This window comes from Cajanus cajan, chromosome 3 (assembly GCF_000230855.2).
Source record: "Cajanus cajan strain Asha chromosome 3, NIPB_CcT2T_4, whole genome shotgun sequence".
Taxonomy (NCBI): Eukaryota; Viridiplantae; Streptophyta; class Magnoliopsida; order Fabales; family Fabaceae; genus Cajanus; species Cajanus cajan.
Genome location: NC_138519.1, coordinates 9,419,509 through 9,438,533, shown reverse-complemented (window position 1 = coordinate 9,438,533; position 19,025 = coordinate 9,419,509). Strand labels below are relative to the sequence as shown.

The 19,025-nt window shown below is 35.9% G+C and overlaps 2 protein-coding genes across 2 annotated transcripts; both read left to right on the top strand.

Annotated features, from left to right (window-relative positions):
- Positions 1-798: 798 nt before the first annotated feature.
- On the top strand, positions 799-5,548 carry LOC109791596 (disease resistance protein RPV1). The gene is made up of 5 exons (XM_029269923.2): positions 799-1,805; positions 2,583-3,687; positions 3,795-4,091; positions 4,210-4,437; positions 5,218-5,548. Exons 1-4 carry the CDS (start codon positions 1,108-1,110, stop codon positions 4,378-4,380), a joined length of 2,271 nt encoding a protein of 756 aa, XP_029125756.1. The 5' UTR covers positions 799-1,107; the 3' UTR covers positions 4,381-4,437; positions 5,218-5,548.
- Positions 5,549-12,838: 7,290 nt separating this feature from the next.
- On the top strand, positions 12,839-18,323 carry LOC145956022 (uncharacterized). The gene has a single exon (XM_083071577.1). It carries the CDS (start codon positions 12,839-12,841, stop codon positions 18,299-18,301), a length of 5,463 nt encoding a protein of 1,820 aa, XP_082927703.1. The 3' UTR covers positions 18,302-18,323.
- The last annotated feature ends 702 nt before the right edge of the window (positions 18,324-19,025 follow it).

The following is a 19,025-nucleotide window of genomic DNA, read 5'->3' as shown; positions in this document are numbered from 1 at the left end:
TTTACCCCTTCTTTATATTTTATAAACACGGTACATATATTGTCAATGGATTCGAATACTTTATTCTCAAATAGGTCACGGGCCATTTTCATATACGTATCATGTCTCCAAAAGTCAAACGAGAGGATAAGTGTTACACGTTCGTATCGTCGGCTCTTTGTAATTCATTTTATTATCCAAAATTATATACGAAACTCACTCATTCCATATATATGGTCAACGCTTTAAACCTTGAGTATTTTATTTATGGTAAGTTTAGGAAGAAAATGAAAGGAAAAAAAAAACTCGATAAACTTTGAATCTAACAGTTAGATTTACAAAGTTCACATTTAATATAAAGTTATTAAGCGGTATAATACTTAATAAAAGTTACACCGGTATTATTATAACACTCATCATATATATATATATATATATATATATATATATATATATATATATATATATATATATATATAAAGATTAGCGATCCACTTATTTCAAGAGTATTTAAACTTACTTTATTTAATAACTTATATTTTACATTAAATTTTAACGATTCATCCATTAAATTTGAAGTTATTAATGCATAAATCAAATATGCATATTTTTGAAAAATTTTAAAACCATTTGATATTTTATTTCATAAATTTAAATTGATAGATAATTATAAAAATATTTTATACGTTGAATTAAATTTATATAACAAAGTATAGTTTTCAAATTTTATCAAAATTTACTGACTTAATCTATGCATTAATAAATTTTAATTTAACGGTTAAATTGTTAAACTTTGATATAAAATATGAATTATTGAATAAAGTAGTAGTCTTTGGTCTGCAGCCCGAAATACACACTTGACACTTCCTAGAACGACATTTCCTGGAACTAGTCACTCACACACGACGTTTCCCGGAACTTGTCTTTGGTCTTCAGTTGGAAATACTCTTGATTTAAAACAAAAACAAAAGAATTATTCGTTAAAAAAGAAAATCAAAACTTGTATGTAAGAAAATGATATATACAGTTGAAAAAATGTGGAAAATAAAAATTTCGTTCTTTTAGCGCGTAAAGGTTATTTTCGTTTCCTTTTCCTGTAATTTTCCGACCAAATTTCTTTCCACGTACATGATTATTAACGTGATTCCTCCTCCTCCTCCCCCCTACAAGATAACTACTGTTTCCTTTCTTAATTCTCTCATTTATTTCTCGTTCTTTCGTAACCAACACAGCCTAATTAACTGTAGAGAAAAAGAATATACAAAGTTCACTCTTTTCAAAGCAATGGAATCTCACAAATTCGGCATGCTTCTACCTTTCTTCCTTATTCTATTTGTGGGGGCAACAGCAATATCAGACCCTGGTTTTTCGCAACCTGCTCGTGCGACGTATCATGTGTTTGTGAATTTCAGAGGCAAAGACATCGGCCCAAATTTCCTTAGTCACGTGATTCACGAATTTTCTCGAAAGCAAATATTTGCGTTTGTGGATTACCAACTTGAGAGAGGGAACGAACTGTCCCCAGCACTTGTTGCTGCAATTGAAAGGTCGTTAATCGCACTCGTCATTTTCTCTGTCAACTACGCGTCCTCATTTTGGTGTTTGGAGGAGCTTGTCAAAATATTGGAGTGCAAAGAGAGACAAAAACTGGTTCTGATCCCTGTGTTCTTTAATGTTGATCCTTCCGACGTGAGACATCAAAGGGGAACCTATGGAAATGCTCTAATTCAACACGAGAATACGTATGGTTTGGCTAAGGCGGACACGTATAGATCCGCATTGAAAGATACTGCTAATTTGAGTGGGTTTGCCTCAACCAATTTTAAGTGAGTATTTATTTTCTGTCCAATAAACATATATTTCTTATGCAAACATTACTTAATGCCCTAGCTAGCTGATTCTTGCTAGGGTTTCATTGGTTCATTGAATTTAGAGATTAAATTATATTGCTAGTGTTTTATAAAACCCTGCAATGCCCTAAAACCAAGGTCCTTCCTTCAACCTAAGAAAAAGCCTAGTGGGTCAAAACTCAAAACTTTGCCATTCTCATATTAAACTCTCAAAGACTCAAACTGCTTAGAATAAAACAGAAAAGCAATAATAAAAAACTTAAAATCGAAAAGAGACACGCATGGATTAACGAGAATCAGCAACGTGCCTTCCTCATCTGAGTTGAACAGCTGTATGTTTATAGAGTACAAACATGTTTATAGGATTAAAAAAAAGTTTATATAAAGACCAATTTTGAAAATAATTTTTTTATCCATAAAAAACGAAATCTGTACATAAAAAGTTTACAATAGTCATGCACTCCTCCCCATCAACTTTTATTGTCGCTTCTAATTTTGAGGTACATTTTGAAATAGGCATATATAAATAAGATAAAAATAAATAAGAAATGGAAATAATTGTATATATGGTGATATATTATATGTTGAAATAAAGAAACTGATTTCAAATTATTTTCCTAGTTAGTGGTATGATTCACTCATTGATGTTTTTATTATTAATTATAGTTTCTTCCTGTCTCAATTCTCTCCAATATTTAAAAGAATAATATTAAACAATTGTAATTAAGGTTTATTTATTTTTTTGTTGCACAGGAATGATGCGGAGCTTCTTGATGAAATCACCAACTGCATTTTGATGAAGTTGAAAGCGATGCACCCAATCAACTTTAAAGGACTTACTGGAATAGAAAAACCATTTGAACATATAAATTCATTGTTACACCAAGGGTCAAATGACGATGTCCGTGCTATTGGAATTTGGGGTATGGGTGGTATTGGTAAGACAACCGTAGCAGAAGAAGCATTTTACAGGTTGCGTTATGAATTTCATGGTTCTTGTTTTTTGGAAAATGTAAGGGAAGATTCGGAAAGGAATGGAATAATTTCTTTGAAGGAAAAGCTTTTCTCTACCTTATTAGAAGAAGATTTGAAATTTGACACATCAAATGGTTTGCCCGCTTATATTAGGATGAGACTTGCTTATATGAAGGTTCTTGTGGTTCTTGATGATGTGAATGATTCACATCAATTAGAAATTTTATTTGGAGATCATAATTGGTTTGGACCAGGTAGTAGAATAATTGTAACAAGCAGAGATAAGCAAGTGTTGATTAATGATGTTGATCTTATATATCAGGTTGGGGAATTGGACTTTGATGATGCATTTACGCTGTTCAACTTGAATGCCTTTAAACAAAATCATCTTGATGTCGAGTACCACGAGTTATCAAAAAGGGTGGTAAATTATGCAAACGGAATTCCATTAGTTCTTAAAGTTTTGGGTGAACTCCTTCATGGAAAAGATAACGAGTTATGGGAAAGTGAGTTATACAAGCTTAAAAAGTTTCCCAATAAAAAAATTCATAATGTCATGAAATTGAGTTACGATGATTTGGACAACCAGGAGCAAAGAATATTTTTAGACCTTGCCTGTTTCTTCAGTGGGTTGATTTTGAAAGTGAGTTATGTAAAAATTTTGTTGAAAAATAGTGAAAACGATAATTCTGTGGCTATTGGGTTAGAGATGTTGAAAGATAAATCTCTTATCAGTGTATCCAAAGATAATATTGTGTATATGCACAATATTATACAACAAATGGGTCAAGAGATTGTTCGTCAAGAATCTAGTAAAAAGCCTGGTGATCGCAGTAGATTATGGGATTCAGATGACATTTATGAAGTACTGAAAAATGATAAGGTAAATATATATACAACTTTTAGAAAACATTTGAAATTTTGTGGGTAGAAAACATTTGAAATTTTGTGGGAAGTCTGATTAATTTATTTTTTCTACTATGACTGCAGGGTAGTGAGGCCATTAGAAGCATAAGGGCACACTTATCAGCAATTACAAAGCTGAAGCTAAGCCCTCATGTATTTGTGAAAATGAGCAATGTACAATTCATGGATTTCCACAGCGAAAATGATCAAGATGGCTTGGATATTCTTCCTCAAGGACTTCAATATTTGCCAACTGAGCTGAAATACCTTCGTTGGATAAATTACCCACTGAAATCATTACCTGGGAGTTTTTCTCCGGAAAACCTTGTGATCTTGGACCTGTCATATAGCCACCTGGAAAAGCTATGGCATGGAGAGCAGGTAAATGATTTGTGTTTCCCAGTTTAATTAATTGTTTCTCTTATTTCAAGGAATAAAAAAAATCAACAACCTGAGCTCATGTGCGATGTCTATGTTAATTTGTTTTATTTTTCTACAGAATTTGGTGAATTTAAAACAAGTTAGACTTTATGGCTCCAAATATCTGAAGGAATTACCTGATTTTTCAAAAGCCATTAATCTGGAGCTGCTTGACGTCCGTTTCTGCAGTCAGTTAACCAATCTAACCGTATCCATTTCCTCTCTTGATAACCTTGAGAAATTGATTTGAACTTTGAAGTCACTTACCAAACATACAAATGACGCCAATGTACGGGATCAATTTAAGGTTGTTTCTTATATATTATAAAATTAAGTTTTGCTTTTTTTTTTTTTTTTTAATTCATCCAATTATCATTTTTCATAATGTTTTTCGCACATGTTTTCAATATGAAAAGGATATATGTTTTTCCCCTTATAAATATCACAATCCAACGAGTCCTAAAGCTAGGTCTTCCTACCTGTTAGTTGCTTAAGGCTTTTTTTTTTTTTTTTTTCTTTTTTGACAGCAAAAGATAATTATATTAAATAGGTACAAGATGTACCATAAGTCCATATGCAAGATTTCAAACAAATCTATCAAAGTATACCTCATCCCTCCTAATCCAGGTTAAGAGGTAATTTACATTTAAACAACTGTAAATTACCGGTTAACCAAGGCTTACAAATTATGTTGGACCAAGTTAGAAGACTATTCCCACACTAACTTGCAACTATCACCCAGTAAGTGTACCATAAACCCATATGTTTTTCCCCTTATAAATATCACAATTAATCCAACGAGCCCTTAGGCTAGGTCTTCCTACCTGTTAGTTGCTTAAGGCTGTGTTTATCTTTGATGACAACGTCTAGAATCAAATTTGGGATTTTCTTTATTTATGCTTTTAGTGCCAGCGTAGATGTACGTTCATTTTGAGTTTGCCTATGTAATATCAAATGTTGGTGTCCTATCGGAACCTGTACGAATAGGGTTTTTAATTTACTCGTTTTTGGGATTAACTTCTTGTCGTTTATTTCCTATTTGTGGATTTTTCTTATGGGTTAATCTGTTTGGTTTATGTTTTGATAGGAAATTGAATTTCTCCATCAGAAAATATGGAGACCAACATCGATCTTCCTGTAGAGATTAGAATTTCTCTGTAATTGGGGTGCTCCCAAAAGTAGCAATGTGTGTTTGATCCATGAAAGAACTTTGAGGAAAGGGTCATACTTACTATCACTCATGAAATGGAAGTTGGAAATCTTAGATTATTATACATATACGGTGGTATGTATACTTAGGTTATGTGTAATAATATTGTGTTTAGGGTGTTCATTTTGACTTTAATTGTAGACTTGATAAATGTTAGATCCTCTAGACGATTTAAGGTCAAGTTGGGTAGAACTCAAGTGTTCTTTTACTCACCAGTGTATTGTGAAAGATAAAACATATTCATAACACACAGTAGTAAAAAAAGACTGTATCATCAGTTCCATCATAAGTTCTGTGGCAAATTATTTTACAGAAAATAAGAAAATTAATTAATAGATGAAAATAAATAATAATTTTATAAAATTAATATTATGATTAATCTTTTTATTATAAATGATGTAACACAATAGTTACTTTCTAAAGAATATTATGCAGGAGAAATTATTAAGAAGTTCTATATCACATAATTTTTTAACTAGTCTCTATTTGACATGTAATTAAGTATTATTAATTCTTTTTTGTAAATTTAAAAATTTAAATACATGTCATATAATGATTACTTGAGACCATGGACATGTAGTGGTCCTAAACTATTTAATAATTCCTCCTTGTGAGGTATAAGTGAAAAGGAAAAAATTAATACTATATTGAAAAACTAACGTGACACTTGTGTTTTAGCTAATTTTTTTTTTTCTCAAAACACAACATTGTATTATGGACGGAGGAAGTATTAAACTAGATAAAAAGGCATATTCTCTTTATTCTCTATTATAAGCATAAAAAATGGATTTAACACATATTAAGAAAAGTGATCAATTACATTAAATTTTACTAATATCGTGATATTGTTGTTAGATTTTGGGCTCCCTTCCTATATGGTGAATATGTCCAAATTGTGTAAGTACATCATATCTCACTTACTCAAGGGAGGAGGAAACAAATTTGGTAGAGAGAGAGAGTGACTCAATTTGAGAGAAAATTGAAACAAAATACAGAGAGAAGAGAAGACAAAAAGTTACAAGTCGCTTATCCACTAGCCAACATTTGTTAAATTGCAACTAAAGATTTGTTCATCATTGGATCAGAATGATTTTTTGATAGCAGATTTGTACGACGTGACATTTCATATTCAATTGATATATCATCAAAAGAAAGTCTAGAGTAGGAGAAAAACGTCTTGCAATAAAAACTCTATTTTGAAACTTTTCATCTTCTTATTTCTCAATTGTAAGTAATTGTGATTGAATTCTCTTTGGTGCGTTCTTTTGGATACTCTTTTGTATCATTTGTTGATCATAGTAAAGTTTTTATTTAGTTTGGACGATTCATGATTTTTTACCCTTACATTGAGGGGTTTTTCATGTTAATAATAAATGTATCTCTTATGCACTTGGGATATCCTTTTTACTCTATTTTATTGGCGCTCCTCATAGATTCTTACAAGTAGGGGATTTAATTTTCATTGTGTTATTACTCTTTTTCATAGTTGTTATTGTGTTGGATTTTCATCATCAAAGTGGTATCATAGCCAATGGTCCAGCAGTTCAGAGTCTCAAATGAGTATTTGACAATGGAAGGCAGTGGATCCAAGTGTCAAATTCCTTGTGTTGAAAGTCTTCTTAGTGATGTGGAGGTCAGGCGACATGTCCTATCGACATAAGCTAATGACGATGCAAGTATTTAGAGTTGACAGTTGTGACTAAAACTCTAAGAGTCACAATTGAATACTCGTAGATGAAAAAATGGATTTCTGTTAAAGGGAGGTTAAATTATGGTCCTTTATTTGAGGGAAGGTTTGTTAGGATACAAACAATGTTCCACATCATTGGATCATGAGGGAAAATAAAATTTTATGAAACATAGTTTCTATTGGTACAAGGTCTTTTGAGAGATAACAAAAAATAAAATCATAAGGATTTAAGTACAAAGCGAATAATACCATACCATTGTGGAGACATATGTCTGTGTAAACAAGGTGTCCAATACTTCTTCCTAAATTGTTCTTGTTATAAATGCAAATAAAATATCATACATGAGAAATATTTTAGGAAGATGACACAAACATGATTAAATTTTCTTATATTAAATTTTTTTTTTTACTTATAATAGAAAACCGGAAAAATACCTCTTAACTAAATCTTCAAGCATCAACTTTTTCTTCGATTGTGTAAACTGTAAAGACTCCACCACGACCAACTTCTCTGATAAATGAAAAAAAAAGACCAAAAACAACTCTTAAAATTTGGTGCTAGTAAACTAGCTGGAAAGAAGAAGGAGAGAAGTAAATGGTGACCCACTACAAGAAAAACGCAAACTTTTGATGGACATAATCCATCGATAAAAAGGATTATCTGTCGGAAAAAGAAAGTTTTTGACGAATGTAAATCCGTCAGAAAAAGGGTGTCGAAAAAAAAATCCATTTGAAATAATTTAATCCATAAAAAGTTTCTGACGGATGATTTTATAGTAAATATTCGTCGCAAATTATCGACGAATATATTTGTCGGAAATTACCAACAGATATTCCGTTGGTATTATTTAAAAATCTTTATGTGGTTTCAATAGATAAATCTGTCAGAATTTTTTTTTAATTTTAATAACTTTATTAATGCAATACCTCTCATATTTGACCTCTCAAGGGCTCCATTTCACGACACTTCACTTTTCAGCGTGCTTTATCCTTACTCGCACACTTTCTAGAAAACTTCTTAGAATGTCACCCATTCCTAAATCCCTAAATTAATTCAAGTCAATCACATTTAACTGTGGAGTTCTAATGAGATAAGCTACCGAGAAGTAAATGCATGTTGTTAATATAGGTAGTACAAATTAATTTCTTTAAGTCATTCTCAACTATACAATCACATACTTGTACTATCTTTGGATCCCTCTCATTTCGGTGTGTCTGGACTATTATAAAAAAATAATAATATATATAGTAATTATATTATATTTAATTATATTAATCAATAATAATAATTGGTTAGCTCGAAACTTAAACCACCTTTTCTATCAAATACGAATCACAAACTCAGGATCTGTTCTCGTATTCTCGTATTTTTTTAAACCAAACAAACGTTTGTCTTTCTTGTTTCTTTTCATCGTTAGCTTTAAGCATTTGAAACAAAATTGACCAACTCAACAAGTTCTCTACATCAGGTTCAATAGTTGAAATTTAGCAACTTGCATTAGTCTAACATTTGGACCAAATTTAATTGGCTTTCTAACATGAACTTCTTAATGTCTCTGTTTCCTTTAAGCAAACATATTTCAATTTTTGTATCTAATTGAAAACATCCCGAAACATCTTCGGGTTTAATATATATATATATATATATATATATATATATATATATATATATATATATATATATATATATATATATATAACAGATATAAGGGATATCGAAACCCAAATACAAAGAGTAGAGTTTTTCAAAATTACAACAAGGTTAGCGATATATGATTTAGTTAAAGCACACTAAAGCCTAACCTCAACTCACAACATATCAACATTTGCAAATAGATAAACCTTACAAAAATCCCCCACAAGAGAAGAATAAAGAAGCACTTAATACACCTTATGAAGTCAATTATACCTCCTCACCATAAGAACCAACTACCCTATCCACACCCGTTGAAATAGATACATGGCCCAGGATTGCTAATCAATTGAGAGAAACAAAAGGCAAAGGTTGGTTTGAGGGTGGATAGCCACCTCCAACAAAAAATGAGAATGTCTCTAACTATATACCTTGTTCAAAGGTGCCATTGTCAAAGATACACTTTTGTACCTCCACAAGGTCCACATAGTAGGCCATGTTTCTGCCTCCGACTTGTTTTGAATTGTTGTTAGGAGGAAAGAAAAGTGGTAAAAAAATTTGCCTGGGAAGAGGTGCAGGTGTTAAGTCTCAATTTTACCTCTTTTTGGATGAGATTTATTGAACGAATTCCACTCATCCTCTGAACCATTGCAATATAATTGTTCTCTTTTTGGTTCATTTTGTGTGCAGATATAACTAACCCAAATTTAGCTAACAATACCTTAATACACCTCATTTTTGTGTAGGTATTGAGTTAGAGAAGTGAGGATTGAAGATTCTTAGGATTAGGAATCCAAGAGGCTAAGGAGCAGAGAAGAAATTGCGTCGGGCGCAAGATGACTCGCGCCGGGCTTGAGAAGAACAGAGTCTGGAAGCCATGGCGCCGGGCGAGAGAATACACGCGCCGGGCGTGGTCGAGACAGAGAGTGCTTGAAACTCTCTGGAAGACATCGCGCCGGGTGTAAAAGGAAATTGCGCCGGGCTTACACTGAGGCAGAAAGTGCACAGAAGAGTCCGTGCTGGGCGCGAAACCCTAATCTGATCTCCCTGGCTCGTATTTGAAGCCATTTTCGGGGGGAGAAACCCCCATTCTCACATTGGGCGCCTCCAGGAGCTGCAGAAGGGATTCCCAGGGCTTGGGATCGTCCGTGTGCGGATCTTTCCTTCGGTTCTTCACTTCCTCTTCCATCTCTATTTTGTATTTGCCCTCATTGTTGTGAGTGGTTTCACCCATTTTGTGGGGTTAGATGTAACCAACGTACTCTATTGTAATCTTTACGGTTTTAATGATATATATATATGTTGTTTTATTCTTTGTTGTGTTTGTTTCTATTCTTAATGCTTGCTTTGGATTGATCACCCTTTGCATGATTTAAGGTTCCATGGGTATTGGAAAATAACCTTTGAAACTAGTTCTGAAACATATGCCTAGTGGTGATTGTATCTAGGGATAGAGCTTGACCCATTAGTAGTCTTAAACCCTAGCCCGTAATGCGGGTGTAGATATTGGGTACTCAAGGGATTGATATTCAATATCCGCACCTAGGCTCTTTCTCTAAGGGATTAGGTTTGAGTAAACTCTTGGGTTGACTAAGCAATGAATTCAACAAGAGATTAAGGATACATTAGTGTTACGTTTGGTGAAATCTGACCCCCACAACCTCACATTACCACAATTCCATTCCTTACCTTTTCCACTCACAAAACAATATTTATTTACAGCTTTCATTCCAATAGTCACAACTTTGAATTCACTGCACAAACTATGAAATTGGAATTATTCTTTAGTCACGAATAGTCAATAAATGCTTATATTACCTTCTAATCCCTGTGGATACGATATTTTTACTACTTGAACGGCCGATATACTTGCCGTGTTTGAGACCGTTAATAGAATCTAACTGATTTATAGATTAAAACAAAAGTGTTTTAACGGAAATCTCAACAGCAGGATAGTTTAACCAAGATAGACATTGTTTCCAAACTCTGTCAACCATCGAACATGTACAGAAGATGTGTGTTGTGGTTTTAGTGTTCACCTTGCAAAAGATACACCTAGATTCCTACTCACCAAGTAAAATATTCTTGTGTGCCAAATTATCCACAATTGGGAGCCCCTAATTCATAAGCCTCCAAGCAAAGAAGAAAGCTTTAGGAGGGGCGGGGATAGACCATATTAACTTAAAAGATATCATGATCTTCTATAAAGACTGACTTAGCTAGGGATGGCAACCAGGCAGGTTGGATACAGGTTTCATGATACTCGTCCCCATCTCCGCGAGTTAAACCCATCCCCGTACCAATACCCGTCGGGTATATAATTTTCATCTCCATCATCGTCCCCGTTGGCTATTGGGTATACCCGTACCCGTAAAAAATTATTTTATTTTATTTTTGCAAAAATAAATGCACAATATTTTTAAATTATTTTTTCTTATAATTAGGTTGTTTCTCTATTTCTTAATAATGAAACAACTATAAATGTTTCACATTATAATAAATAATTACACATAATAAAATATTAAAATTCTTTAGCACAATTAAATTAGGGGTGGGTATTAAATTGGGGATGGGGACGGGGACAGGTGCAGGGAGGGTAAGTATATACCCGTACCAATACCCGATTTAATATATCAGGTTTTACCCGTACCCATACCCGATTGATAAGTGTCTAATTAGCTTGATTTAACATTCATTTGAGACACTTATCTAATAGTTTTTGTGTTGTTATTAATGTTATTTTGATTTATATAGGCATGGAATCAAAGAGATACTCTTGATCAATGTTAGCACATAGAATAGGAAGCCTTTAATCTAATTTTGTGCTTATTTTGTAGGAGTTGAAACCTGGAGAAGAATGGCTCAGCCATTCTGAGGCGCTCAGCGGAATAAGAACAGAGAGTTTCCACAATGAAGGCGCTCAGCGGATCATATCCGCTCAGCGAATTGGTCCCTGGAAGAAAAGGAATGCTCTCTGCCTCCAATCCGCTCAGCCATTTCCAATCCGCTCAGCGGATTTCATCCAGAAATGTGAAGGTGCTCTCTGCCTCCTATCCGCTCAGCGAATAAAAGGCGCTCAGCGCCTAGGTTCCTTCATGGTGAAGAATTCAGGTTTCTTCATGGTGAAGAACTCTCAATCCGCTCAGCCGTTTCGAGGCGCTGAGCGGATTCATATCTCTCTTGCTTACTCTGTTTTCATATATAAGGAAAGAAAGAGAGAGAAAGGGGACTGACACGAGAGGAAGAAAAAAAACAGAGTACTCTGGAGCTCGTGGGAACGCGAATCTTCAAAGGATCTTCTTCTTCTACCTCTCAACTTGTAACTTGGTGATTTCTTGTAATATGGAGAGCTAATCTCTAAGTTTGGGATTGATGTAGTCATCAAACTCCTATGTATTTCTCTTTGATTCATATATATATATGATCTATTACCCTTTGTTAGTGATTTGTATTCCATTCTTAATGCTTAGATAAACTGATCACTTATCTTTGATTTTGGATTTAGAATTTAGTTGGAAAACATTTTCTGGATCTAGACTTGAGTCAAATCACCTATTATTTTTAAGAGCCAGGGATGGTCTTGATCTTAATAGTTGTAACAAGTTCTGATTCGTAATGCGGAATATTGAACTAAATGAAGTGAGGAATCATTCATTGAGTTGAATATCCCAGAATTTCTTATGCCAAGGGATTGGGTTTGAATGAAAATAGAGAATGCAATAACAATGAGTAATGGAAATTTTAGAAAGAATCAATAGGAATACATAGGAGGGAGATTGATGAAATCAAATCCCAACTGTTTCTTATATCTGTTTTCTTTAAATCAAATTACTCTTTAGTTTCTTGAAGTTGGAAAATCATATATCTCAAATTTGAATATGTGTAACTATTCCAGTTTTAAATTTATAAGCATCAACTAATATAATAGAAATCTAAGTTATCTCACAAGTCCCTGAGGTTCGACAACCTTTTATTTTTACTACAGAGACTTGGGTGCGCTTGCCTATTTAAAAATCTTAACAAGTTTCTTGGCGCCGTTGCCGGGGACTTGTGTCAAGATAGTTGTGATTTCTATTGTACTAGTTGGAGCTTATTGTATATATTGTTTAGTTTTCATTTTGTTGAATATATTCTTTACCTGTTGTTCTAACTTTTCTGTCTAAGTCAGTCTTTGTATGCGAGGAAAAATTCCTGCTGAGCAGCTGTTATTTGATCCAGAGATTGAGAAAACAGCTAGGAAAAATAATAGCAGAAGAAGGCGACAAAGGAAGCTTGAACAGGAGAGACGGGAACAGGAGGGTACTTCCACTTCAGTTTCAGCTCAACACTTTAATTCTGAATCAATGGCTGAAGAAGGACCAGGTGGTCATGGACCTCATCATCAGCCAAGGAGACTCCTTGGAGAATACAATCATCAATTGGGTCCTAGGCACTTTTCCAGTATAGCTAGACCAGCTAAGGGGGTGGAGATGAAACCAGCATTATTATCTCTCATCACTGCCAATCAATTTGCAGGGATGGACCATGAAGATCCCTACACACATCTGTCAACTTTCTATGAGCTTATTGGCACTATGGGCATTCCTGGAGAAGATGAAGAAGCAGTCTACTTGAGATTATTTCCCTTCTCTTTGACAGGAAAAGCGAAGACATGGTTGCAGGCTCATCCAAATCAGAGCCTAACTAGATGGGAGGACGTAGAAAGGAAGTTCTTAGCTAGATTCTTTCCTCCTTCTAGATATATAAGTGCCAAATCAGCAATTGCAACATTTTCTCAAGGCGCTGATGAACCTTTGTGTGAGGCCTGGGAGAGATATAAATCCTTGCTGAGGAAATGCCCAAATCATGGGTTTGATGATGTTGCACAACTCAACATGTTCTGTAATGGGTTAAGGCCTCAAACAAAGATGTTATTGGATGCTTCTGCAGGTGGTTCTATGATGATGAAAGATTCTGAGGAAGCAATCACTATTATTGATGCTTTGGCAGCCAGTGATTACCAAGCTCACCATGACAGGAGCCAGCCTTCCAAACGGGGAATTCTAGAATTGGATACTCAAAATGCAATTCTGGCTCAGAATAAGCTTCTTTCTCAGCAGATGGAAGAGATAAGGAAACAGATGTCCAAACTTCAAGTAGGATCATCTTCACGCTCTCAACAAGTAATGAGATGTGATTTTTGTGCAGGTGATCATCCAAATGGGCAATGTTCTATATCTGAATCAGAACAGGAGGAGGAAGTTAATTATATGAACAATCCAGGAAGGCAAGGGAATTTCTCTGGTAACTATAATCAGAATCAAGGCTGGAGAAATAATCAAAATCAGTACTCTGGGTGGAAACAAGAAGCAGGACCATCACAAAGGCAGCCTCCACAAAAGCCATATCAAAATCAGTCTTCTTATCAGCCAGATAGGTTGTCAAAAATGGAGGATGCTCTTACACAATTTATGCAGGTTTCCACAACTAACCAGAAAAACACTGAAGCGTCTATCAGAAACCTGGAGGTTCAAGTGGGGCAGCTAGCCAAGCAATTGGCAGATCAACAAAGCAAAAATTTTTCAGCAAATACACAAGTCAATCCTAAAGAGCATTGTCAGTCAATTACAACTAGGAGAGGCACTGTGATAGGAAAAGGGATTGGTGATAATTTGAGAGACAATAATGGTGGAGAAGAAGAAAAAAAGAATGGAGTTGAGTTAGAAAGTGAGAAAGGAGTGGAGTTGAATAATGAGGCTGACAAAAATGAAAAAAATAAAATAGAAAGCCAAAAAAATGAGAGTAGAGATGGAGAGGTGAAGGAGGAGAGTAAGAAGAAAGGGAAAGAAGTTGTTAGGCCTCCTCCTGTGAAGAATTTACCTTACCCACATGCTCCGTCAAAGAAAGACAAGGAACGACAATTTGCAAGGTTCCTTGATATAATCAAGCGGTTACAGATCAACATACCTTTTGCAGAGGCCTTGGAACAGATGCCATCTTATGCAAGGTTTATGAAAGAGCTTCTGACAAAAAAGAGGAAGTTGAGTGAAGATGGAACAGTGGAGCTAGAGGCAGGTTGCAGTGCTATAATTCAGAAGTCACTTCCACAAAAGTCTAGAGATCCAGGGAGTTTTACCTTGCCAGTCACTATTGGCAATGTTTCTGTGGGGAAGGCATTGTTGGACTTAGGAGCCAGTATCAATCTGATGCCTTTGTCTATGTTACAGAGGATAGGCCAAGTAGAGGTGAGACCTACCAGGATGACCCTGCAGCTGGCTGATAGATCCATTAAGTATCCTCATGGTATTGTTGAAGACCTCTTGGTGAAAGTTGATAAGTTTTGGTTCCCAGTTGATTTTGTTATCATGGATATGGAGGAAGATTCTGAAGTTCCTCTTATTTTAGGACGACCATTCATGAAGACAGCCAAGGTCATTATTGATGTTGATGATGGCAAACTCAAGGTTAGAGTTCAGGATGATGAAGTGAATTTTAATGTATTTGAAGCCATGAAACATCCAAGTGATAAGTCAGGCTGCTTCAGAGTGGATGTGATTGATGAGCTGTGTATGGAAGCTCAAAAGTCATTCTCAGTAGCTACACCATTAGAGAAAGCACTGGTTAATGCAGTCAGTGAAATCAATGAGGAGGATGAAAAAGAAATACAGAAGTGTTTGGAAGAGCTGGACAAAGCAAAGGAAATTTCTCCTAGTTCAACAAGTGTTCAAGATTTAAACAAGGAGGAAAAGTTTCAACCTCAGAAATTAGAGTTGAAGCAATTGCCAAGCCATCTCAAGTATGTCTTTCTTGAAGCAAATGGTGGCAAACCAGTTATAATCAATAGTTCCCTATCTGTTGAGGAGGAAAAGAAGCTAATTGAAGTTCTGAAGGCTAATGAAGGAGCTATCGGTTGGACGCTGTCAGATTTGAAAGGTATTAGCCCTTCATATTGTATGCACCGGATCCTGATGGAACAGGATTATAGGCCTGTAGCACAACCTCAAAGGCGCCTCAATCCAACAATGAAGGAGGTGGTCAGAAAAGAGGTGATTAAGTTGCTTGAGGCTGGCATGATTTACCCTATCTCCGATAGTGCATGGGTTAGTCCTGTTCAGGTGGTTCCTAAGAAGGGAGGTATGACGGTCGTGGTGAATGATAAGAATGAATTGATCCCTACACGGACAGTCACTGGTTGGCGGATGTGTATTGATTACCGGAAACTAAACCAGGCCACAAGGAAGGATCATTTCCCATTACCCTTCATGGACCAGATGTTAGAAAGGTTGGCAGGTAAGGCATACTACTGTTTTTTGGATGGTTATTCTGGTTATAATCAGATAGCAGTGGATCCGGAGGACCAAGAAAAGACAGCATTTACATGTCCTTTTGGTGTGTTTGCATATAGGAAAATGCCATTTGGATTATGTAACGCACCAGCCACATTTCAAAGGTGCATGTTGGCCATCTTTTCTGATCTTGTTGAGAAGTGTATTGAGATTTTCATGGATGATTTTTCTGTGTTTGGAGCATCATTTGATACATGTTTAGAGAATCTCAACACTGTACTGAGGCGGTGTGTTGAAACTCATTTGGTGCTTAATTGGGAGAAATGTCATTTTATGGTGACTGAAGGAATAGTGCTTGGCCACAAGATCTCTGAGAAAGGTATCGAGGTGGATCCAGCTAAAGTGGAAGTCATCTCTAAGCTTCCTCCACCAACAAATGTAAAAGGGATTCGAAGCTTTCTTGGACATGCTGGATTCTATAGGCGTTTCATCCAAGATTTCTCAAAGATCGCCAAACCGCTTAGCAATCTCCTTGTTAAAGATGTTAAATTTAATTTTGATGATAATTGCTTGGCTGCTTTCTCACTTTTGAAACAAAAACTGTGTTCGGCACCCATAATCACTAGTCCGGATTGGAATTTTGGTTTTGAATTAATGTGTGATGCGAGTGATTATGCAGTAGGTGCTGTACTAGGACAAAGGAAAAACAAAATTTTTCATGCCATACATTATGCGAGTAAAGTTTTGAATGAAACTCAAATGAATTATGCAACCACAGAAAAAGAATTACTTGCAATAGTGTATGCACTTGAAAAATTTCGTTCTTATTTGATTGGCTCAAAAATTACTGTGTTTACTGACCATGCAGCAATCAAGTATTTGTTAACTAAATCTGATTCCAAGCCAAGGTTAATAAGATGGATTTTATTGTTACAGGAATTTGATTTAGAGATAAAGGACAAGAAAGGCTGTGAAAACCAAATTGCAGACCACCTTTCCAGATTGGAAAATGATGAGGTGACCATACTTGAAAGTGCAATCCATGAAGAATTTCCAGATGAAAAATTATTCTTGGTGCAGGAACGACCTTGGTTTGCCGATATGGCAAATTTTAAAGCAGCCGGGGTCATTCCAGAAGATTTTAATTGGCAGCAAAGAAAGAAATTCTTAAAGGATTCTACTTATTATGTGTGGGATGATCCTTATTTATTTAAGATTGGTGCTGATGGTTTGTTAAGAAGGTGTGTTTCAGGTACAGAGGTCAAGGATATCTTGTGGCACTGTCACAATTCACCCTATGGAGGTCACTACAATGGAGATCGCACAGCAGCAAAGATTCTCCAGTCTGGATTCTACTGGCCTACTATCTTTAAAGATTCTCATGAACATTGCAAGAATTGTGATAAATGTCAGAGAACTGGTGGAATTTCCAAAAGGCATGAGTTACCATTGCAAAATATTCTTGAAATCGAAGTGTTTGACTGCTGGGGAATTGACTTTGTAGGACCACTTCCTTCCTCTTATTCCAATGAGTACATTCTGGTTGCTGTGGACTATGTTTCTAAATGGGTGGAAGCTTTAGCAACTCAGAAGGCTGATGCACGAACGGTGATCAAGTTCTTGAAGAAGAACATCTTTACTCGATTTGGAACACCGAGAGTGCTCATTAGTGATGGTGGTTCTCATTTCTGTAACACACAGCTGAAGAATGTGTTGCAGCACTATGGTGTGAGACACAAGGTAGCTACACCTTACCATCCCCAGACGAATGGACAGGCAGAGGTTTCCAATAGGGAGTTGAAGAAAATTTTAGAAAAGACTGTAGCCAGTTCAAGAAAAGATTGGTCTTTGAAATTGGATGACACATTGTGGGCTTACAGGACAACATACAAAACTCCAATTGGACTTTCTCCATTTCATCTTGTCTATGGGAAAGCCTGTCATCTTCCAGTTGAGTTGGAGCATAAGGCCTATTGGGCATTGAAAGCATTGAATTTTGATTCGAAAGCTGCAGGTGAAAAGAGAAAGCTCCAGTTACATGAGCTTGAAGAGATGCGGTTACAAGCCTATGAATCATCACGGATTTATAAAAGCAAGGTCAAGTCTTATCATGATAGAAAAATTATCCAGAGAAACTTCCAACCAGGTCAACAGGTGTTATTGTTCAATTCCAGGTTGAGATTATTCCCTGGAAAACTCAAGTCCAAATGGTCAGGCCCTTTTGTCATCAAATCAGTTAAGCCATATGGGGCAGTAGAATTGGAAGAACCAAACTCTGGAAGATCTTGGATGGTGAATGGCCAAAGAGTTAAGCCATACTTAGGTGGTGATATTGAGCAACTCACCAATGTCACTCATCTCATTGATCCATGACTTCAAGAAGTGTCAAGCTAATGACAATAAAGAAGCGCTTGCTGGGAGGCAACCCAGACGTTATGTTTTTAAAAGTGGTTTGATTATTTAGTATTGCATGTTTAATTTCATATGTGTGATGTTTTAGGGAGTGAGTTTAGAATTTAATGCTTAAAATAAATTCAAGAATATTGTGTTAGATTATGCATTTTCTTTGATGTTCAATGTGTGTTTGTTTTGATGGAGTAAAGGAAGAATATTAAGGAATTTGGGATCAAAACTGAGCTAGAATAAGAATTGTATAATTTCTGATCCAGGACTCAGTGGCTCAGCCCCTCTGAGTGGCTCAGCCCTTTGTATCAGTCAATAATCAGAGGAGTCCCTGGAGGTCAGGCGCTCAGCGCTTGAGAGGCGCTCAGCGCCTCATATGAGGAGGGGTTTCTGGAGGCAAGGCGCTCAGCGCCTGGGATGCGCTCAGCGCCTGGAAGGAGAAAACCCCTAGAACTCTCTGGAGCCAATTGGCTCAGCGAACTTAAGGCGCTCAGCGCCTGGGGTTAGTGATCTCTCTGGAGCCAAAGCGCTCAGCGCTTCCCAAGCGCTGAGCGGATGAGTTACGGGTTTGAGCCTTCATTTGAATTAAAAGCCTCAACTGCTCAAGGGTCACACATAACCCACTCAGCCCTTTCCTATTCTAAACGTTTGAAAGAGCCTTTCCCCCTCCCTTTTGCTATTTTTATTCTCACTT